We start from the raw sequence: 22,920 nt of genomic DNA on the forward strand, positions 1-22,920 counted from the left end.
TACAGTACATATCACAGGTCTTATATACAGTACATATCACAGGTCTGATATACAGTACATATCACAGGTCTTATATACAGTACATATCACAAGTCTTATATACAGTACATATCACAGGTCTTATATACAGTACATATCACAGGTCTTATATACAGTACATATCACAGGTCTTATATACAGTACATATCACAGGTGGCTGGTTGCAACTTAATTGGGGAAGGCTGGCTCATAGTAATGGCTGGAATGGAATACATGGAATTTCCATGGTTACCATGTGTTTGATAACATTCTATTCATTCAATTCCAGCCATTAATATTAGCGTTCCTCCCCTCAGCAGCCTCCTATGATATGTATATAACCAGGCCCTATATAACCAGGCACTATATTCTAATAGGCTTAATGAATATGTAGGAATTTACATTCCTTCCTTTTTTGTGTTAGAATTATTTTAAGACCAAGGAAATATCTGGTTTTGGCTTGAACTCTCAGTATTTGTAATAGATTTGTGCCCCTTAAATATTTACTTAGTATTATGTGCAAATTTAATACAGTTGTTTGTAGGATTACATAATTGTTGTAATTTAAATAAATAATGTATTTATGAAAGCTGTATCTGTAAAATCATTTATTTTCTGTAGTAAAAATGTTACAACCTTGTAGGCCTACAGGCCAGATTAATTAGTTATTCAGCTGTTTTGATAAGGACTAACTTTTCATTGCTTTTGTTGTTCTTCATTTATATTTTATTCACATGTTTGTCATATTTTACAATATACATTGTAAACATTACATTATAAACCTTTTGAACATAGATAGCTATGGTCTGATATGGTCTATGATTTTGTTTTTTTTGTGCATTTCTGTGTGGCCCTGGCCTCACCCATCTCGTCGGCAGTGTATAGGCGCCACCCTGTGGCAATTCGGAGAACTACAGCGCAGGACAGGAAAAGAGAAAATGACTTACCTTCAGTTTATTTACAATACATAGCTACAAAGAAAAGCAAGGATGCAGTATAAAACCAGCGCTCTCTTACAATACCACTTATCTAACGTAACTAGCTTCTCAATAAAATACCTAGCCAAATATCCCAATATGTAAGAAGGTTTCTATATCATTGTTACCACCAGTAATATGCACAGTCACGGTGGCCGAGAGGTTAAGGCGTTGGACTCGAAATCCAATGGGGTTTCCCCGCACAGGTTCGAATCCTGTTCGTGACGATTGTTCGCTTTTAGTATTTGCAGTTGTATTAAAGAAAACACGGCAAGTAAATCGACAAAACCAACTTCTGCTTAAATAGGCTTATTTGGATTTCGAAATAGCTATATGGAGAATTTATGCTTTATTATGGGGGAATGAGCTCTGAACGTAACACGCCCCCTTGATAAACATGTGTTTTTCTCGTCTCCCTAATTTTGACAGCTGTAAATTAATTAGAACCTGCTTTGAACGATTTCCACCATCACTACTTGTCTCGCTTTAGTGACTTTAATCAAATATGTTCGCCAATGTGCCAAACGATGATCAATTCTTGATAAAAGACATAAAGTCGGGATTGAAGAATATAAATGTAATCTTTATCGTGTTGGAAATGGGTGAGTGGTGAATGACAGTAAAATGTTTTTTTTATTTTTTTTAAATGATGTGTTTCATTTGGTGATGAATGAATGAATGCAAACTTTGTTCACTCTCTCATTCCCTCCACCTGAAGGAAGGGTAACTAAAACAAAGGATGGGCATGAGGTTCGCTCCTGCAAGGTGGGGATCATTTCCTCATTATTTTCGCTCTCTCCTTCATGCAAACCTTCTCTACCTCTCTCCTGTAAAGTGGGATAATTGCTCTCTTTCACAATCCTTTTCTATTCTACTCCCTCTCCCCTTTTCTCCCTCCCTCCCCTGTCAGGTGGCTGATAAGAGTGGGTGCATCACCCTGTCTGTGTGGGACGAGTTGGGTGGACTCATCCAGCCAGGAGACATCCTCCGTCTCACACGAGGGTATCTATCTATCTATCTATCTATCTATCTATCTATCTATCTATCTATCTATCTATCTATCTATCTATCTATCTATCTATCTATCTATCTAGACAGACAGTCATTTATTTTGTTCTGTCTCTCTCTCTGTCAATTCTAATGTCAATATACAGTGTTGTAATGATGTGCAAATAGTTAAAGTAAAAAAGGGAAAATAAGGTATGGGTTGTATTTACAATGGTGTTTGTTCTTCACTGGTTGCTCTTTTCTTGTGGCAACAGTTATCTTGCTGTTGTAATTGCACACTGTGGTATTTCACCCAATAGATATGGGACTTTATCAAAGTTGGATTTGTTTTCGAGTTCTTTGTGGGTCTGTGTAATCTGAGGGAAATATGTGTCTCTAATATGGTCATACATTTGAAAAGGTTAGGAAGTGCAGCTCAGTCTCACTCTCTCTCTCTCTGTCGTCTGTCTGTTTCTCTCTCGTCAGCTATGCATCCCTGTGGAAGGGCTGTCTGACTCTTTACACAGGCAGAGGAGGAGACCTGCAGAAGATAGGAGAGTAAGACACACAAACGGTTGGCTTGGATGTTAATGTGTTGTAGATTTAGGTAAGGTATTGATCTGTGTTGTATTGTAGTTTTTGCATGGTCTTCTCTGAGGTGCCAAACTTTAGTGAACCAAACGCAGAGGTACTGGCCCAGGCCAACAGGCCGGTGAGTACACACACCAGAATGATCTATACATTTTATTATACATGTTATTTTCTACATCTCCCCTCCTCCCCATCACCTCTTCCTTTCTCTCTGTTCATCTCATCCTCCTCTCTCCAGTCTAAAGTTGAGTCCCAGAACAGTTCTTCTGTCAGGCAAAGCTCCACCCCCTCAGTCCCCACCCACACATACTCTTCCAATGAATGCTCTCCGCTCTCCCAGAATCCAACCTATGGGAGCACAGGACGGCAGAATGGGCGAGGCAACGGAGGTCCTGGGCAAGGCAACGGAGGTCCTGTCACCGACCCTATGGGCAACAGCAGGGACCCACGGCAAGGGCTAAAGAGGAAATGATGCTGGTTTCAAATCAACACGTATCTTGGGCCTAACTGTATTTTTATTTAGCTAATTAAATCATTGTTGTTAACATGGCCATCATTTTCTAAGGAAGATAACATGTTACACATTTCTTTCAAATAAATAAATCATAACTAAAAGATTTTGGGGGTTTGAAGTAAAGTTTTTAACTCACTCGAACTGTTTCAACACGGTCCATACCGGCAGATAGCCTGCCCCCCTTTCATTTGCAGTAGGTAGAAGTTGTTTCTTGGAAAGAGGCAGAAAAGAGTGAGACCAGGTTAGAGGACTTTCTCGTTAATATTTCTGGAACACTGCAGATTCTAGAGGATGCATGTGAGAAAATGTCCTTACATATAAATCACACAGAGGAACAACACCCAACCACGCACATCCAAGAGAGATTAGACCTACTCATTCAAGGGTTTTGCTTCATTTGTACTGTTTCTACATTGTAGCCATTGGAAGTCCATAGTCACTCCTCCCAACAAAATCATGTGAGAGACTAGCTCTCTATGAGCCCAGTAGGCTATAAAAGTCATGTGAGAGACTAGCTCTCTATGAGCCCAGTAGGCTATAAAAGTCATGTGAGAGACTAGCTCTCTGTGAGCCCAGTAGGCTATAGATGTCATGTGAGAGACTAGCTCTCTATGAGTCCAGTAGGCTATAGATGTCATGTGAGAGACTAGCTCTCTACTTTTATAGCCTACTGGGCTCATAATGTGAGAGACTAGCTCTCTATGAGCCCAGTAGGCTATAAAAGTCATGTGAGAGACTAGCTCTCTATGAGTCCAGTAGGCTATAAAAGTCATGTGAGAGACTAGCTCTCTATGAGCCCAGTAGACTATAGATGTCATGTGAGAGACTAGCTCTCTATGAGTCCAGTAGGCTATAAAAGTCATGTGAGAGACTAGCTCTCTATGAGCCCAGTAGGCTATAAATGTCATGTGAGAGACTAGCTCTCTATGAGTCCAGTAGGCTATAAAAGTCATGTGAGAGACTAGCTCTCTATGAGTTCAGTAGGCTATAAATGTCATGTGAGAGACTAGCTCTCTATGAGTCCAGTAGGCTATAGATGTCATGTGAGAGACTAGCTCTCTATGAGTCCAGTAGGCTATAAAAGTCATGTGAGAGACTAGCTCTCTATGAGCCCAGTAGGCTATAAAAGTCATGTGAGAGACTAGCTCTCTATGAGCCCAGTAGGCTATAAAAGTCATGTGAGAGACTAGCTCTCTATGAGCCCAGTAGGCTATAAAAGTCATGTGAGAGACTAGCTCTCTATGAGCCCAGTAGGCTATAAATGTCATGTGAGAGACTAGCTCTCTATGAGTCCAGTAGGCTATAAAAGTCATGTGAGAGACTAGCTCTCTATGAGTCCAGTAGGCTATAAATGTCATGTGAGAGACTAGCTCTCTATGAGCCCAGTAGGCTATAAATGTCATGTGAGAGACTAGCTCTCTATGAGTCCAGTAGGCTATAAATGTCATGTGAGAGACTAGCTCTCTATGAGTCCAGTAGGCTATAGATGTCATGTGAGAGACTAGCTCTCTATGAGTCCAGTAGGCTATAAAAGTCATGTGAGAGACTAGCTCTCTATGAGCCCAGTAGGCTATAAAAGTCATGTGAGAGACTAGCTCTCTATGAGCCCAGTAGGCTATAAAAGTCATGTGAGAGACTAGCTCTCTATGAGCCCAGTAGGCTATAAAAGTCATGTGAGAGACTAGCTCTCTATGAGCCCAGTAGGCTATAAATGTCATGTGAGAGACTAGCTCTCTATGAGCCCAGTAGGCTATAAAAGTCATGTGAGAGACTAGCTCTCTATGAGTCCAGTAGGCTATAGATGTCATGTGAGAGACTAGCTCTCTATGAGCCCAGTAGGCTATAAAAGTCATGTGAGAGACTAGCTCTCTATGAGCCCAGTAGGCTATAGATGTCATGTGAGAGACTAGCTCTCTATGAGCCCAGTAGGCTATAAGAGTCATGTGAGAGACTAGCTCTCTATGAGCCCAGTAGGCTATAAAAGTCATGTGAGAGACTAGCTCTCTATGAGTCCAGTAGGCTATAGATGTCATGTGAGAGACTAGCTCTCTATGAGCCCAGTAGGCTATAAAAGTCATGTGAGAGACTAGCTCTCTATGAGCCCAGTAGGCTATAGATGTCATGTGAGAGACTAGCTCTCTATGAGCCCAGTAGGCTATAAGAGTCATGTGAGAGACTAGCTCTCTATGAGCCCAGTAGGCTATAAAAGTCATGTGAGAGACTAGCTCTCTATGAGCCCAGTAGGCTATAGATGTCATGTGAGAGACTAGCTCTCTATGAGTCCAGTAGGCTATAAAAGTCATGTGAGAGACTAGCTCTCTATGAGCCCAGTAGGCTATAAAAGTCATGTGAGAGACTAGCTCTCTATGAGCCCAGTAGGCTATAGATGTCATGTGAGAGACTAGCTCTCTATGAGTCCAGTAGGCTATAAAAGTCATGTGAGAGACTAGCTCTCTATGAGCCTAGTAGGCTATAAAAGTCATGTGAGAGACTAGCTCTCTATGAGCCCAGTAGGCTATAAAAGTCATGTGAGAGACTAGCTCTCTATGAGCCCAGTAGGCTATAAAAGTCATGTGAGAGACTAGCTCTCTATGAGTCCAGTAGGTATATATGTCATGTGAGAGACTAGCTCTCTATGAGCCCAGTAGGCTATAAAAGTCATGTGAGAGACTAGCTCTCTATGAGTCCAGTAGGCTATAAAAGTCATGTGAGAGACTAGCTCTCTATGAGCCCAGTAGGCTATAAAAGTCATGTGAGAGACTAGCTCTCTATGAGCCCAGTAGGCTATAAAAGTCATGTGAGAGACTAGCTCTCTATGAGCCCAGTAGGCTATAAATGTCATGTGAGAGACTAGCTCTCTATGAGTCCAGTAGGCTATAAAAGTCATGTGAGAGACTAGCTCTCTATGAGTTCAGTAGGCTATAAATGTCATGTGAGAGACTAGCTCTCTATGAGTCCAGTAGGCTATAGATGTCATGTGAGAGACTAGCTCTCTATGAGTCCAGTAGGCTATAAAAGTCATGTGAGAGACTAGCTCTCTATGAGCCCAGTAGGCTATAAAAGTCATGTGAGAGACTAGCTCTCTATGAGCCCAGTAGGCTATAAAAGTCATGTGAGAGACTAGCTCTCTATGAGCCCAGTAGGCTATAAAAGTCATGTGAGAGACTAGCTCTCTATGAGCCCAGTAGGCTATAAATGTCATGTGAGAGACTAGCTCTCTATGAGTCCAGTAGGCTATAAAAGTCATGTGAGAGACTAGCTCTCTATGAGTCCAGTAGGCTATAAAAGTCATGTGAGAGACTAGCTCTCTATGAGTCCAGTAGGCTATAAAAGTCATGTGAGAGACTAGCTCTCTATGAGTCCAGTAGGCTATAAAAGTCATGTGAGAGACTAGCTCTCTATGAGCCCAGTAGGCTATAAATGTCATGTGAGAGACTAGCTCTCTATGAGCCCAGTAGGCTATAAAAGTCATGTGAGAGACTAGCTCTCTATGAGCCCAGTAGGCTATAAAAGTCATGTGAGAGACTAGCTCTCTATGAGCCCAGTAGGCTATAAAAGTCATGTGAGAGACTAGCTCTCTATGAGCCCAGTAGGCTATAAATATCATGTGAGAGACTAGCTCTCTATGAGCCCAGTAGGCTATAAAAGTCATGTGAGAGACTAGCTCTCTATGAGTCCAGTAGGCTATAGATGTCATGTGAGAGACTAGCTCTCTATGAGCCCAGTAGGCTATAAAAGTCATGTGAGAGACTAGCTCTCTATGAGCCCAGTAGGCTATAGATGTCATGTGAGAGACTAGCTCTCTATGAGCCCAGTAGGCTATAGATGTCATGTGAGAGACTAGCTCTCTATGAGCCCAGTAGGCTATAAAAGTCATGTGAGAGACTAGCTCTCTATGAGCCCAGTAGGCTATAGATGTCATGTGAGAGACTAGCTCTCTATGAGTCCAGTAGGATATAAAAGTCATGTGAGAGACTAGCTCTCTATGAGCCTAGTAGGCTATAAAAGTCATGTGAGAGACTAGTTCTCTATGAGCCCAGTAGGCTATAAAAGTCATGTGAGAGACTAGCTCTCTATGAGCCCAGTAGGCTATAAAAGTCATGTGAGAGACTAGCTCTCTATGAGTCCAGTAGGTATATATGTCATGTGAGAGACTAGCTCTCTATGAGCCCAGTAGGCTATAAAAGTCATGTGAGAGACTAGCTCTCTATGAGTCCAGTAGGCTATAAAAGTCATGTGAGAGACTAGCTCTCTATGAGCCCAGTAGGCTATAAAAGTCATGTGAGAGACTAGCTCTCTATGAGCCCAGTAGGCTATAAAAGTCATGTGAGAGACTAGCTCTCTATGAGTCCAGTAGGCTATAAAAGTCATGTGAGAGACTAGCTCTCTATGAGCCCAGTAGGCTATAAAGGTCATGTGAGAGACTAGCTCTCTATGAGCCCAGTAGGCTATAAAAGTCTGAGATAAAATATAAAGTATGCCTATGCTAGTTCAGCATTTGAGTAAAAGTTCACAGAAGATTCACAAGTTAACTAGCCTACATATAAATTCAGATCAGTCCAAAGTCCACAGTGTGTATGTGTGTGCTGGAGGTGAGCTCCTGTGGTGCAGGATTTACTTTCTATTCAGTCAAGTTATGTCCCAGCTAGTCTGCTATTGATTTCCTGTTTATAAGCCTTGTCCCCTGCCACGACTAAAAATGAAACTGAAAGTCTGTCTATGTGGGTGGAGACAGTATTTCTGTAGTAGCCAGAAGGTTTTTAATTCGGTTAGTTTGCAAAGACAATGGACAAATACAGACCAAGTGCCTGAGAGAAGTTTGAGGTGTTAGCTGCTAACGATTGCTCCACGATCAGCTACAGACACATATCCTTACTGGTTTGAGAGGCTTTCACTTTTAACAACTGTTCTCAGACCAGTCATGCTTGACGAGGGTGTACGCTATGAGGCCCTATCAGTGGCAATGGGAGCCACGGTGAGGCCCTTGTCCGACTTTCAGAGGAACAACCCTGGCAAGACACCTGAAAACCTTTTGACTGTGGAAGGCTTTCTCATCGGTTCTGTCCTGGGCGTCACCTCTCTCCTGCAGTGGCTCAACCCTGTCTCATGGTTGACATGGGGGTTATCAGTGCTTTTCTTCAGCGAGGGCAAAAGAAAGGCAACCAACACCGAACTCTTTGTGGATGAGGAAAAATTCTTCGATAGGAAGTTCGATTATGACTTCACCGACATTTCCGACTCTGAGAGTTTTGTGAGAGGCGATGAGGGTTACAAGCGACCATGTGGATGGAAACGGATCGCGTTGAAGGTTCTGGACAAATACGGAGATAACACATGGCTCGGTCCAAACGGGATTCGGACATACTCGGAACCCAGGGAGTGGCCAGTGTCATATCACGGTACCAGCGAGGACGGGGCTAAAGGCATCATCCAGTCCCACTATAAAGTAGGAGATAGGCAGCTCTACGGGCGAGGGATCTACTCCACTCCTGACCTCAGCCAAGCCAGCGGCTACGCTAGAGACTTTGTGTCGAAGACAAACGGGAAAACCTACAGGATGGTCCTTCAGAACCGCATCAACCCAGCCCAACGGAAGATCTGTAAGAGAGTTGACTACTGGCTTGTTCCAGTTAATGACGGCACATCTGAGGAAGAAGGGAGGAGGATTGTGGAGCGCTCCATCCGCCCTTATGGGATTCTTCTGAAGGAGATGTGAAGGGACGTGTGATAAGAGAAGGTAAACCAAAGTCATAGGGAAGGTGTAAATTGCATACTCCTCGCGTCCTCTCTCCCTGTATCTTTCTCAAAACCCATTGCATGAGAAAGCCAGAGTTCCTTCCCCTCGGACCTTCTCCTCCAATTGGTTTTGAGAAGGAGACAAGGACATGCAGTTGAGATCTTCCCATATAGAGACTTTAGAGCAGGAGGCCATGTTGCTTCTTTTTCAGAAATAATTGCCTTTTGAAGGAGTTAGATTATATTTCATGAATTAGATTTCAACTGCTAGATATTCCATCTTTATTAATTTTATAGTTTGTTCTGTCTGGCTGTATCAATGAAGTGCCTTACTGTGAATTGCCATTTGTGAATTACATCAATGTTTATTTAAAGTATGTGTTCACTATATTTTCTACAATGTATCTATTTTTCTAGTTAATGGTGTGACATTAATTGTGCACCTTGTTAGGTGTGAGTTCAAATGTATCTTTTGTTCAGTGATCTGCCATCATTTCTGCTTTTTCCTTTATTATGATATGATTTTAAATGTATTATTATTTTGATTCACCATACACTTTTATCGACCTTTTTGTTAGCTTCTGTTTTAGTTTCCTCTAGAAAATTAAACTAGTGCCAACAGATCTGTCCCTACAACATGTTTTACTGCACTTCTGCTGTTTGAACACAGGAGGGCAGCACACAGTTTACATGACAGTTTCTCAGGGTATTCATTCTCAGCTGTGAGGAAGTGGTTTATTTTATAAAGTCACACCTGCTGTAACATGACTATTTCACGGTGTTGTTAGTGTTTTTAAAAATGTTTAAATGTATTTTTAAATGTTTTAAAAATATTTTTTTAAAGGGGTGGATCAGCTTAATATTGCGGAAAGAATGTTGCTTCCAATGTAATTGTCTGCATCATTTCCAATCCCCCATATTTTTTTGGTAAATATATATATCCATACACGCATGTATACATATACATACACATACCTATATAGACATACATACTTTTAAAAAGAATATACCTTTATTATTATTCCCTGCAAACCCCACCACTGATCCCCCAATTGGAGTAAACTAATAAACACTTCTGCTTTTACCTTCAATTTATACACCTTATACACATTTTACAGACACGGTCTACTTTACAATAGTTCTCTCTTGTTTGTTCTTAGTCCTTCCTCTATTTCTGATGTCCATCCAGTTTGATTTCTATTTGTAACTGTGCTATTTCACAAAAGTTCCGAACCTATATACATTTTACAGATCCCGTATGTTTTACATTGTTTATCTTGTTATTAGTCCCACCCTTCAGCTCCATTCAACCCCTCCCATCTATCTCTCAACATCATCCATTTCGGATTTCTATTTGCCATATATTTTTCAACTGTGCTGTGATGCTTCACAAAAGATTTGAACCTTCCTATTCTCATAGCTTCTACAGATTGTAAATTAAAAATAAACATTTTTGCTAAAATAATTATATTATTGATTGATTGACTATGGCTTTTCAAATCACCCAGTATTGCTATCTGTAGCGTTAGTTCTAGGCAAATGTTGCAATTCTTCAGCCATTCCTGGACCTGTGACCAAAAACGAGCTACATAAGGACAATATCAAAATAAATGATCTAATGACTCTGCCTCCTCACAGCAGAATCTGCAGAGCTGGGAAGATTGTATCCCCCATATATATATAACATTCTATTAGTTGCAAGAATTTTGTATAGGAATTTAAATATTCAAAGTTTTGAATCCGGCGTTGTTTTGCGTATCAATTGTTAGTGTTAATTATGTTTGAAATAAAGATTCCTCAAACTGATGAAAAGTTCAATAGATATTTATGTATTTGCCCCTGCATGTAGTGTATTTGCATATAGAATAGAAAATAAATTATATTGTCCATCTGATGGAACTTTTCCTTTGGCATCACTTTAGAATGTAAAAACCTCTGATTGTATCCATCATACTCATTAACAACACAGTAAACCTGACACCCTGTGCTCTAGGTAGACGTAGGGAAACATGGGAACTCGTTCATATGATCTAGCAGTGCACGTGTCAAACTCATTCATATGATCTAGTAGTGCACGTGTCAAACTCATTCATACGATCTAGTAGTGTACGTGTCAAACTCATTCATATGATCTAGTAGTGCACGTGTCAAACTCATTCATATGATCTAGTAGTGCACGTGTCAAACTCATTCATATGATCTAGTAGTACACGTGTCAAACTCATTCCACAGAGGACTGAGTGTCTGCGTGTTTTCGATCCTCCCTTGTACATGATTGATGAAATAAGGTCACTAATTAGTAAGGAACTCCCCTCACCTGGTTGTCTAGGTGTAAATGAAAGGAAAAACCAAAAAACCCACAGACAGTAGGCCCTCCATGGAATGAGTTTGACACCCCTGATCTAGTGTATCAGAGTAACATGTTGATTATACCTAACCAAACCTCTCAGATCTCCACAACTGCATAGGGAGAAGGAGCTAGAAGCCATTTGGGATTCTGTGCATGTTAATCTGTCGGTCTCTTTCTCACTCCGTCCCTTGTGAGTCATCTGTGGCTCTCTGTCTTCAGTAGTTTCTTATTGAGCCCGATAACCACAGAGGCAAAGTGGTTCAGACCCACAAAGTCTCCACAAATGATGTTGACAGCGGTCTGGTCCGGTCCAGGAGTCTGCTTCTCCACCCAGTCCAGCAGCAGGGAGAAACTCTTCATCGTTAACTTCCTCATCGTCAGACAGGGGTTGCAGACCACCACAGCAGTATCCTCCGTCAGGTTCAGCCCCGAGGTGAAGAAATGAGCTGTCAATCAAAGAGCTCAGCTGTCAATCAAAGGACACGCAAGCCCACGCGCGCACGCACACACACACACACACACACACACACACACACACACACACACACACACACACACACACACACACACACACACACACACACACACACACACACACACACACACACACACACACACACACACACACACTAACCTGCTCTTCCTTGGGCCTTCTGCCGCTCCTCCAGGTAAGAAATTACCTCTTTGGGGTCTGCCGAGTCAGCGTACCTGTAAAGGGTCAAAGGTTACAGGTTTAACACACATCCACACAGAGTCCCACACACAGAGTCCCACACACAGAGCGTACCAGTAAGGGATCTTAGGCCACAGTTCCTTGTGTTGGTGAAGAATCGTCTCATCGTCGTACGAAATGATGACTTGCTGCCCCAGATCCCAGCACTGGCTCAGATAGGGAGTCTCCTACACACACATACACGAGAGTTCATTCACCTTTCATGCCAATAAAACACAGAAAACAATGGACACTTCACTTCCTGAAAACTTATCTGACCCCAACTAACACCACTTCCTGAAAACACGAACTCACCCCAACTGGCACCACTTCCTGAAAACGTGAACTCACCCCAACTGGCACCACTTCCTGAAAACGTGAACTCACCCCAACTGGCACCACTTCCTGAAAACACGAACTCACCCCAACTGGCACCACTTCCTGAAAACGCGAACTCACCCCAACTGGCACCACTTCCTGAAAACGCGAACTCACCCAAACTGGCACCACTTCCAGAAAACGTGAACTCACCCCAACTGGCACCACTTCCTGAAAACGTGAACTCACCCCAACTGGCACCACTTCCTGAAAACGTGAACTCACCCCAACTGGCACCACTTCCTGAAAACGTGAACTCACCCCAACTAACACCACTTCCTGAAAACGTGAACTCACCCCAACTGGCACCACTTCCTGAAAACGTGAACTCACCCCAACTAACACCACTTCCTGAAAAGGTGAACTCACCCCAACTGGCACCACTTCCTGAAAACGTGAACTCACCCCAACTGGCACCACTTCCTGAAAAGGTGAACTCACCCCAACTGGCACCACTTCCTGAAAAGGTGAACTCACCCCAACTGGCACCACTTCCTGAAAACGTGAACTCACCCCAACTGGCACCACTTCCTGAAAACGTGAACTCACCCCAACTAACACCACTTCCTGAAAACACGAACTCACCCCAACTGACACCACTTTCTGAAAACTGAACTGACCCCAACCCTGACTGAGACAGGCAGTAGTGGGGTCTTGTCTATCCTGTACCTGTGGGGGGCAGAGTTTGTCTTTAAACAGCTGAGTGATGTAGCAGACCAGGGCCTGGTGCTCAGAGTCAGTCAGCAGGTAGAAGTGGGAACAGGACAGGATCACTACCTCCTTCTGGTGCTGCTTCAACCACACAGCCATGGTTGACAGGGCCTCCTACACACACACACACACACACACACACACACACACACACACACACACACACACACACACACACACACACACACACACACACACACACACACACACACACACACACACACACACACACACACACACACACACACACACACACACACACACACACACACACAATGGATTGTGAATAATATTTCTAGAGCATATGCTCTCACATCGAGTACAGAAGATTAACACACCAGAATGGCATGTGTGTTTACTATACCGTACCTTTACAGTCTGTAGCGTATAGATCGCGTGTGCGAAGTACAGAGTGTCATCTGTGTTGTGTGTTTTTAGCAAGTCTTGTGTGTTGTGTGTATTTTTTATGTTTTTATGGGCGATCCGTAGATCGAAGAACCGGATTCCAGCATCCAACTGATCAGGAATACACCACGCCTATAGGAGAAAAGGACAGGGAAAATCTCTTAGATTGTATATAATATTAATAATACACACACACAGTACTCTGTCTGCAGTGTGTGTGTTTGGTGTGTTTTATTATCCTTGTGGGGACCAGAAGTGCTCACAAGGATAGTAAAACCAGGGGAAAAACAAGGGACATTTCGCCAGTCCCCACAAGGAAAAAAGGTTATTTTTGGCTTAGGAGTTAGGTTTAGGGTTACAGTTACAATTAGGGGTTAGGAGTTAGGTTTAGGGTTACAGTTACAATTAGGGGTTAGGAGTTAGGTTTAGGGTTACAATTAGGGGTTAGGAGTTAGGTTTAGGGTTACAGTTACAATTAGGGGTTAGGAGTTAGGTTTAGGGTTACAGTTACAATTAGGGGTTAGGAGTTAGGTTTAGGGTTACAGTTACAATTAGGGGTTAGGAGTTAGGTTTAGGGTTACAGTTACAATTAGGGCTTAGGAGTTAGGTTTAGGGTTACAGTTACAATTAGGGGTTAGGTTTAGGGTTACAGTTACAATTAGGGGTTAGGAGTTAGGTTTAGGGTTACAGTTACAATTAGGGGTTAGGAGTTAGGTTTAGGGTTACAGTTACAATTAGGGGTTAGGAGTTAGGTTTAGGGTTACAGTTACAATTAGGGGTTAGGAGTTAGGTTTAGGGTTACAGTTACAATTAGGAGTTAGGTTTAGGGTTACAGTTACAATTAGGGGTTAGGTTTAGGGTTACAGTTACAATTAGGGGTTAGGGTTGGGGAAAATAGGATTTTGAATGGGAATCAATAGTTTGGTCCCCACAAGGATAGGAAAACCAACATGTGTGTGTTTGGTGTGTGAAGCCTGCCTGTGTGGTGGCCCAGCGGTAGACACAGGGGCGTACAATGCAGGGTGCCAGTCGATCCAGAAACTGCAGCATGAATGACTCAGAACCCAAGACAGGAGAGTGTGTATCCAGGCAGTAACTCATGCTGTCATGACTCCCTGCAAGCAGAGACAAAAACAAAGACACAAAAGCGAAGTCATATGACATCAAGGAAAGGGACTGAATAGGTTTGAAAAAAGCAGGCTTACTTCCTCTAATGAAACTCGTGACAAATGTTTTCTCTCGGCTAGTCCCATATGAACATAGAACAGGTCTCGAACCCTCAACCATCTAGCCCAGACATGGGCAAACTACGGCCCGCGGGCCACATACGGCCCGTTAGGCTTTTTAATCCGGCCCGCCGAACTTGTCCAAATTATAGTAAAAACCTCCTTTTTTTCCCCTTTCCCTGCAATGCCCACGTTTCCCCAATAGATGGCGCACTCAAAACACATTGACCGTTGTTGGAGTGGCGCGTATTTCTCTTTATTTCACTTTAATTTTCACTTCGTTTCACGTCACCATTAAGCCCTTCTGTGAAAATGAGCGGACCAAAGAGAAGGAAAGTGGACAGCGAATGCCGAGTGTTTAATAAGGAGTGGACAACAAAATACTTCTTCACTGAAGTCCGATCAACGGCTGTATGTCTGATATGCCAAGAAGCTGTTGCGGTTTTCAAAGAGTACAATATCAGCCGTCACTTTGCCACGAAGCATGCAAACTATGCTAGCAAGCAGTCAACACAAGAACGGGCGGCGAAATAGTATGTAAATGCCATATCTTGCATATTCCTTGAGACAAATTTATTAACTGATAAGGGCTATTTTTCACATTTGAAAGACAGTTAATAAATTGGGTTGTAGTGTTCTTACTGTGCTATGAGGTTTGCACACACTACATTTAATGCTTTAGTATATCCGGCCCAAACACTCCCTCCAAATGCTCCTGGCCCGGCCCCTCTGTCAAATTTTAGAACCCATTGTGGCCCGCGAGTCAAAAAGTTTGCCCACCCCTGATCTAGCCCGAAGTCTAGTGCGTAATCGATTGTGCCCCAAAAGCATGCTCAAGTGGCAGAGTCGATATCCGCGCTTATAAACCCAGGGTGGTTTACAATAGCTTGTGATCTAAACTCTATATCAAACTCATTTTGTAATCGAAATAAAAAGGATAACAGTAGGCTATCACTCGACATTATTAAGTTCATTCTCACCGGGTATCGCCAGGTCCCAAAGCGGTGTACCCCACAGTTCCTCTGGCAGTTGAGACATCCAGTCTGCGTTCGTGGACGAAACGTCTCCGTGCTCCATTTCCACCGCCTACTGACATCTACTATTGATGATAGCTTGTAAACAGCGAGCGGAATGTAGCAGGACCACAGTTAAAATGCTGTAAATATGTTGGATTTCACCCGGGTCTGTGACTAGAAAGAGATGAAAATGCCCTTTCCCATTTGGTCCTATTCTTGCTTCCGATTATCTTCAGCAGGAAGAGGACATCCCAGTTACCCCAAGAAAAAAACATGCATGAATGCCGCGTGACGTCGAGCAGCAATGGCATAACAGCGAGAATTGTATCAAAATAAGAGTCCTCATACAAACTACCTATCAATTTTAGCTTTTTTATTGGACAGAATATGTACAATAGCCTACTAATACATTAAGTACAGTAACTATAACTGAGGCGTGTTGAGTTTTGCTTAAAATCATAAAGTCATATTATTTTATTAGTGAGATTAGTGGTCAGTGGGCGCAGTTCAGTTGTGCAGCCGAGTAACTGGCTGATCATCATGGCATGATTGACAAGGGCCGGTTTCCGGTTTTCAGTGTTTCCATTGTGTCACTCATCCAGTGAATGAATTTGCAGGAATGCCCTTTGCACCCAGGCCTGTGATCTGCAAGGAGAATAAAACACAGGCTGAATAAAACAGTGCCGTTTAAGATTAGGGAGGACTATTTTTTATATTTATGAGCATGGCCTTATTTCTATTACAGCATATTGGATGACTGTCATTCATATTCCATTTGCCCAGCTCATTGTAACCAATAGGTTTAGGATACTACATGATACAAAGTGTTTCCCTATACCTATCATGAGGTTACTACAACCTAGTTAGTATACAACAGTATGAAAATGTATGCACTCACTACTCTAAGTCACTCTGGATAAGAGTGTCGCTAAATTACAAAAAATGTTTCTAACACAGGTCGAGAGACAAATTGGAGTAATCAAGGTGACAAACAGTGACACATTCAATACCGCCTTGCACACTCTGCATCTAGCTGATCTAGGTTGTAATCATAAGTTCAAAAAGTTGCAAACAAGAGTTTCTATTGGACAAAATAGCTAGGTTTATCCCTGTTTCGTTCTGTTTGCTTCCGTTTAAGAAAGGTCTTTCAACAGAATCGGCAGAATGAACACACCCCTGATCACCAGCACACGCAGTTCACTTTCATAGCAGCCACATACAAACGGCATCATCATTTTGCTAGTTGTTTAATTCCTTCTCGCATCTACGCACTCTCATCCTCTCACCTTTTCCCTTCCCTTGTGGCCTTTAGTGCACAACACAACAGCTGTCTGTGACCAGGCAAAAAAAAAACTTTCCAAGCCAAACCTTCATACCATAACCGCTACACACAGGCAACATCGTTGTCACCATATTAGCTAACCTCATAGTCAACATAGCGACTAGAAAAAATGTGTTAGTAAACCCGCTACAATCACGCTGTACAGTGTACAGCAAGCAGTTACACTGGTGAGCCCCGGTGGCAATACATTTATAAAACCAAAAGCTTACATTGACTTGGAAGAGTTCCAGTGTTGGATAGCCTTAGCCAGCTAGCTAACACAAATAGCATTCCTCTCTGTTTGAGCCAGATGTTTGAGTAGGCTAAATTAGGTAAGTGAAAGTGAAAAAAATACAATGAAATATGCCTACAGTAGCTCTCTCTCTCCCTCTTTTTCTCTCTGCTGCTTCTCCTTAATATAAGAAATTAATTTGTTAAAAACTGTTCAATTTTAGTCTTTCTCTCTCTTTGAGTCAACTACTCCCCACATTTTATGCACTGCAGTGCTAGCTAGCTGTAGCTTATGCTTTCAGTACTAGATTCATTCTCTGATCCTTTGATTGGGTAGACAACATGTCAGTTCTTGCTGCAAGATCTCTGATATGTTGGAGGTCCTCTGGAAGTCGTCATGATTACGAAAGGGGGCGCGAACCATGAGCCTCCTAGGTTTTGTATTGAAGTCAATGTACTCAGAGGAGGATGGAAAATAGCTGTCCTCTGGCTACACCATGGTGCTACCACAGAGAGTGCCGTTCAGGCTACTGCAGACCATTACAAAAGTGTGTTTTAATCAGTTATTTGGTCAAATGTGAATACATTCAGTAGTTTTATACTTTTTTAATGTTTCACTATTTTTTTTTCTTCTGAAATTTACTGAGTAGGATGGTCCTCCTCTTCCTCCTCCGAGGAGCCTCCACTGACACACACACACACGTACCCTAAAGACAAAGCCTGCCTGTGGTTGCTTGGCCAGGTCTGCCTCATCCATTCCCTTGCAGGCTGAGGTCACGTACAGGTCTGAATAGTCTATACCCCCGAAACAACATGATGTTGTCTTATCCACTGGTAGCTTCACTGTCTGCAAACGCACCCCTGAGAAAAGGGGGAGGGAAGATGGAGAGAGGGAGAAAAGAGAGAGCGAGGCAGCAGAGAGAGAGATAGAGGGAGAGAGGACAGAGCGAGAGAGGGAGAGAGGGAGAGGGAGGGGGCAGAGAATGCAGAGAGATAGAGGGAGGGGGCAGAGAGATAGAGTGAGGGGGCAGAGAGATAGAGGGAGGGGGCAGAGAGATAGAGGGAGGGGGCAGAGAGATAGAGGGAGGGGATAGAGAAGGAGAAAAGGAAAGGGGGGATTGGTGGTTTTTACCTTCATATTATAATATACTGTAACTGTTATGCTCTGACACACATAAGCAGGTACACACACACCTGTCTGTGGGTCAATCTGAATCACTCTGCCTCCATTGTAGCAGGCGACCCAGAGTCTACCGTCTGCGTCAATACACATGCCATCAGGAATCCCCTCCCCCTCCTCCATCTTATACACCATCCGCCGGTTACCTACACACACACACACACACAAACACACACTACATTCACAAGGCTGTCGATGTATTACAAGGTTTATGTGTGTGTGTGAGCGTGTGTCCCTCACTGATACTCCCGGTGTTGATGTCATAGTTGAAGGCTTCCACAGTGTAGGTGAGGCTGTCTATGTAGTAGAAGGTTTTGTGGTCCAGAGACCAGTCCAGACCGTTTGAGATGTCCACCTGGTCAAATAATAAAAATAGCAACATAAAGGACAGCTTCAGTCTCTTTTCATCTAATACCTTATAGGATTAGTCGTTGGTACTGTATATCTCACACTGACACGGAACTGTTTATGCTAGAAACTATCATTGAGAACATTCCACTTCCACCCTTATGTATCACCTGATTGAAATGTTTGACTACAATGTGGTCCTTGTTCAGGGAGAACAGAGAACCCTGCTTCAGCTCTAGAACTGTAGGACGTTCCTCCACCGCCATGGTACCTGACAGAACACAGTTAACAGAACATTACATGGAGCACAAACCAGATGCGGTAGAAGAGAGCTTGATGGATTAACGGATTGTCAAATGAATTGATCTATAAATCTCTACCTGCAAAGAGGCGTCCAGCAGGGTCCACCTTGCCATCATTAAAGCGGTTGTTGGGTTTGTCTTCATCGATGACAGCGATGGTGGAGATGGACTTGGACTCCCAGTCCAGCGCTCCAAAACTCCGTCCCTCTCCGATCACATAGCCTCCAGACCGCCGAGGGACCGCACAGCCCACAAACTTCTCTGGGGGGAGGAGTGGGGATTGGAGGAAGAGAAGAGAGGGAAAAGGTGAGGAGAGGGAGCAGGGAGCAGGGAGAGGGACGGGGGGAGTTGGAAACAGGGAGGGTTGTAAAAATAAAAATACAGAACATGACAGGAGTATAAAGTGTTGCTACCTCATAGCCCAAACAACCTGCATGAAGAACAAACTGGATCTACAAAATAGAAGTTCAATGAAAAAGATCTTTACTGAACCTTAGTTAGTGGTTACGACATATTCACCCGGGGTCACAGCTGCCTTTCTGATTGGTTTACCTGTGGCCACTGTCTCTTTCTGATTGGTTGCTGGGTTCCAGCGGTGGATCTTCTGTCCGGATATGTCCACAAAGAGCAGAGTTCCTTCTTTCTCCTCCCACACTGGCCCTTCTCCGATCTCACACCTCTCTTTCACCACACACTCCACCTTCACAGACATGACTAAAGCAATTTGACACACACACACACAGTTATACACAGTAGCCCAGGGGCATCATGCACCCCAAAAATCTGAGTAATATTCGTATGCGTAAACATCCTGAATTGTAATTGGATGCATTTTACCACCGTATCATACTGCGCTATGATTGGTTAAGACCACACAGGTGGTGAGGTCATCTTCGGTTGATCATGGTATGAGACACGTGAACATACCAGTTATAGCTAGCTAATAAAGAGCTGTGTTTATAAATATCCTGTCGTACTGCATGTTATTATTTTGTACGAAGCGCGCAAAACAAGACACTGAGGGGGGACAAAGTACCCAAGGATGGCTGGGGGAGGTCCGGGTCTTTTAGATTTACCACTAAAAGTATATCACTTTCGCAACAAACAGTCAAATTGAAGTCTAAAACATCTGGTTTCAAGAAAGTTACTCTTAATATACAATAATGTACAAAACATTAAGAACACCTGCTCTTTCCATGACAGACTGACCAGGTGAATCCAGGTGAAAGATGATCCCTTATTGATGTCACTTGTTAAATCCACTTCAATCAGTGTAGATGAAAGGGAGGAGACTGGTTAAAGAAGGATTTTTAAGCCTTGAGACACGGATTGTGTATTTGTGCCAGTGAGAGAGTGAATAGGCAAGACAAAAGATGTTCCGTTGAACAGGGTACTCTGCGAGTTATAGACAGTAGCCTGCCACAGCTGTTGAATTATCTCTAAGGCAGCGAGTGAACTTCTACTTCACTCACTCTCATTTCTCTACGTAGCCCCATATAAATGACTGCACTACACCGACTTGTTTTTACTTTTAGCCAACTGTTGGCTAGGATACTATAACTTGCAACTTTGTTAATGATTTCTCAGAAAACAACACATTGTACAGACACGGCAACATTACCTGTTTTAAACGCCGAAGTCGCCTGAAAAGCTTATGAATCGCGTGACAGAAAGTGTCTCGCCGCACAGACAGACAAATAAACAGACCATGTGACAGGGGTAGTCCGCTCCCCCTGCGGTACCTCTTACTCAACTGAAAAAGCATGCCGTCAGCAAAAAATGCGTCCAATTTATACTGTAACATTTCACATGAATCCCCCCTCACATACAGTAGGCCTGTAGTTACGGTATAGCTGTTGAATGTCGTCTAGCCACATTATGCACCTCATTTTCTGACCTGATGCGTTTACATAATAGCCTACATACAATATACCCTGTTGATTGTTACAGAAAGCAACAGTAATTCTGAGTTTCTTGTTTTCTACAGCGGCCTAGTTCCCATAATGTTCCCCATAGGACACCGATCCCATTTCCGAGTACCGTATTCCCATAATGTTCCCCGTAGGACACCGATCCCATTCCCGAGTACCGTGTTCCCATAATGTTCCCCGTAGGACACCGATCCCATTCCCGAGTACCGTGTTCCCATAATGTTCCCCGTAGGACACCCATCCCATTCCCGAGTACCGTGTTCCCATAATGTTCCCCGTAGGACACCCATCCCATTCCCGAGTACCGTGTTCCCATAATGTTCCCCGTAGGACACCCATCCCATTCCCGAGTACCGTGTTCCCATAATGTTCCCCGTAGGACACCCATCCCATTCCCGAGTGCCGTGTTCCCATAATGTTCCCCGTAGGACACCCATCCCATTCCCGAGTACCGTGTTCCCATAATGTTCCCCGTAGGACACCGATCCCATTCCCGAGTACCGTGTTCCCATAATGTTCCCCGTAGGACACCCATCCCATTCCCGAGTACCGTGTTCCCATAATGTTCCCCGTAGGACACCCATCCCATTCCCGAGTACCGTGTTCCCATAATGTTCCCCGTAGGACACCCATCCCATTCCCGAGTACCGTGTTCCCATAATGTTCCCCGTAGGACACCCATCCCATTCCCGAGTACCGTGTTCCCATAATGTTCCCCGTAGGACACCCATCCCATTCCCGAGTACCGTGTTCCCATAATGTTCCCCGTAGGACACCCATCCCATTCCCGAGTACCGTGTTCCCATAATGTTCCCCATAGGACACCCATCCCATTCCCGAGTACCGTGTTCCCATAATGTTCCCCATAGGACACCGATCCCATTCCCGAGTACCGTGTTCCCATAATGTTCCCCATAGGACACCCATCCCATTCCCGAGTACCGTGTTCCCATAATGTTCCCCATAGGACACCCATCCCATTCCCGAGTACCGTGTTCCCATAATGTTCCCCATAGGACACCGATCCCATTCCCGAGTACCGTGTTCCCATAATGTTCCCCATAGGACACCGATCCCATTCCCGAGTACCGTGTTCCCATAATGTTCCCCATAGGACACCGATCCCATTCCCGAGTACCGTGTTCCCATAATGTTCCCCATAGGACACCGATCCCATTCCCGAGTACCGTGTTCCCATAATGTTCCCCATAGGACACCGATCCCATTCCCGAGTACCGTGTTCCCATAATGTTCCCCATAGGACACCCATCCCATTCCCGAGTACCGTGTTCCCATAATGTTCCCCATAGGACACCCATCCCATTCCCGAGTACCGTGTTCCCATAATGTTCCCCATAGGACACCCATCCCATTCCCGAGTACCGTGTTCCCATAATGTTCCCCATAGGACACCCATCCCATTCCCGAGTACCGTGTTCCCATAATGTTCCCCATAGGACACCCATCCCATTCCCGAGTACCGTGTTCCCATAATGTTCCCCATAGGACACCGATCCCATTCCCGAGTACCGTGTTCCCATAATGTTCCCCATAGGACACCGATCCCATTCCCGAGTACCGTGTTCCCATAATGTTCCCCATAGGACACCGATCCCATTCCCGAGTACCGTGTTCCCATAATGTTCCCCATAGGACACCGATCCCATTCCCGAGTACCGTGTTCCCATAATGTTCCCCATAGGACACCCATCCCATTCCCGAGTACCGTGTTCCCATAATGTTCCCCATAGGACACCCATCCCATTCCCGAGTACCGTGTTCCCATAATGTTCCCCATAGGACACCCATCCCATTCCCGAGTACCGTGTTCCCATAATGTTCCCCATAGGACACCCATCCCATTCCCGAGTACCGTGTTCCCATAATGTTCCCCATAGGACACCGATCCCATTCCCGAGTACCGTGTTCCCATAATGTTCCCCATAGGACACCGATCCCATTCCCGAGTACCGTGTTCCCATAATG

General features: G+C 43.8%; 3 protein-coding genes and 1 non-coding gene across 8 annotated transcripts; 2 read left to right on the top strand and 2 right to left on the bottom strand.

Moving 5' to 3' along the window:
* The first annotated feature begins 87 nt into the window (after positions 1 to 87).
* LOC120051461 (SOSS complex subunit B2-like) lies at positions 88 to 3,183 on the top strand. 3 transcript variants are annotated; one of them, XM_038998329.1, is made up of 5 exons: positions 88 to 1,597; positions 1,714 to 1,760; positions 1,906 to 1,997; positions 2,469 to 2,540; positions 2,619 to 3,183. In XM_038998329.1, exons 1-5 carry the CDS (start codon positions 1,501 to 1,503, stop codon positions 3,043 to 3,045), a joined length of 735 nt encoding a protein of 244 aa, XP_038854257.1. In that variant the 5' UTR covers positions 88 to 1,500; the 3' UTR covers positions 3,046 to 3,183. The 3 variants fall into 3 exon arrangements, 2 of the variants coding, with proteins under 2 accessions (XP_038854257.1, XP_038854258.1); XM_038998330.1 differs by having other exon boundaries at positions 1,481 to 1,997; positions 2,619 to 2,694; positions 2,812 to 3,183; XR_005477264.1 differs by having other exon boundaries at positions 1,481 to 1,997; positions 2,469 to 2,589; positions 2,812 to 2,910.
* trnas-cga lies at positions 1,141 to 1,222 on the top strand. The gene has a single exon. It is a non-coding gene; the product is annotated as a tRNA-Ser (tRNA).
* A 7,774-nt stretch (positions 3,184 to 10,957) lies between the features above and the next one.
* On the bottom strand, positions 10,958 to 15,888 carry LOC120051462 (PI-PLC X domain-containing protein 1-like). 3 transcript variants are annotated; one of them, XM_038998333.1, is made up of 7 exons: positions 15,586 to 15,888; positions 14,358 to 14,494; positions 13,344 to 13,511; positions 12,933 to 13,088; positions 11,961 to 12,073; positions 11,808 to 11,881; positions 10,958 to 11,619 (listed from the first exon to the last, which is right to left on the bottom strand). In XM_038998333.1, exons 1-7 carry the CDS (start codon positions 15,680 to 15,682, stop codon positions 11,369 to 11,371), a joined length of 996 nt encoding a protein of 331 aa, XP_038854261.1. In that variant the 5' UTR covers positions 15,683 to 15,888; the 3' UTR covers positions 10,958 to 11,368. The 3 variants fall into 3 exon arrangements, with proteins under 3 accessions (XP_038854261.1, XP_038854260.1, XP_038854259.1); XM_038998332.1 differs by lacking the exons at positions 10,958 to 11,619; positions 11,808 to 11,881 and having other exon boundaries at positions 11,961 to 13,088; positions 14,394 to 14,494; XM_038998331.1 differs by lacking the exons at positions 10,958 to 11,619; positions 11,808 to 11,881 and having other exon boundaries at positions 11,961 to 13,088.
* A 91-nt stretch (positions 15,889 to 15,979) lies between these two features.
* On the bottom strand, positions 15,980 to 21,164 carry LOC120051463 (regucalcin-like). Its single transcript, XM_038998334.1, has 8 exons — positions 20,625 to 21,164; positions 19,556 to 19,717; positions 19,082 to 19,264; positions 18,872 to 18,972; positions 18,594 to 18,708; positions 18,368 to 18,499; positions 17,880 to 18,034; positions 15,980 to 16,266 (listed from the first exon to the last, which is right to left on the bottom strand). The coding sequence occupies exons 2-8, from the start codon at positions 19,713 to 19,715 to the stop codon at positions 16,216 to 16,218; spliced, it is 897 nt and encodes a 298-aa protein (XP_038854262.1). The 5' UTR covers positions 19,716 to 19,717; positions 20,625 to 21,164; the 3' UTR covers positions 15,980 to 16,215.
* Between the last annotated feature and the right edge of the window lie 1,756 nt (positions 21,165 to 22,920).

This window comes from Salvelinus namaycush, chromosome 7, assembly GCF_016432855.1.
Source record: "Salvelinus namaycush isolate Seneca chromosome 7, SaNama_1.0, whole genome shotgun sequence".
NCBI lineage: Eukaryota > Metazoa > Chordata > Actinopteri > Salmoniformes > Salmonidae > Salvelinus > Salvelinus namaycush.

Bases quoted from the DNA above. Each gene is read 5' to 3' on its own strand.
- LOC120051463 (XM_038998334.1), bottom strand. From the start codon at position 19,715: ATGTCTGTGAAGGTGGAGTGTGTGGTGAAAGAGAGGTGTGAGATCGGA. The intron at 19,265-19,555 runs GTAAACCAATCA...TCCTCCCCCCAG, and splicing joins GAAAGAGACAGTGGCCACAG to AGAAGTTTGTGGGCTGTGCG. The intron at 18,709-18,871 runs GTGATACATAAG...TTATTTGACCAG, and splicing joins TAGTCAAACATTTCAATCAG to GTGGACATCTCAAACGGTCT.
- LOC120051461 (XM_038998329.1), top strand. From the start codon at position 1,501: ATGTTCGCCAATGTGCCAAACGATGATCAATTCTTGATAAAAGACATA. The intron at 1,598-1,713 runs GTGAGTGGTGAA...CTCCACCTGAAG, and splicing joins CTTTATCGTGTTGGAAATGG to GAAGGGTAACTAAAACAAAG. The intron at 1,761-1,905 runs GTGGGGATCATT...CTCCCCTGTCAG, and splicing joins ATGAGGTTCGCTCCTGCAAG to GTGGCTGATAAGAGTGGGTG.
- LOC120051462 (XM_038998331.1), bottom strand. From the start codon at position 15,682: ATGGAGCACGGAGACGTTTCGTCCACGAACGCAGACTGGATGTCTCAA. The intron at 14,495-15,585 runs GTGAGAATGAAC...CTCTGCTTGCAG, and splicing joins TTGGGACCTGGCGATACCCG to GGAGTCATGACAGCATGAGT. The intron at 13,089-13,343 runs GTACGGTATAGT...GTGTGTGTGTAG, and splicing joins ATACGCTACAGACTGTAAAG to GAGGCCCTGTCAACCATGGC.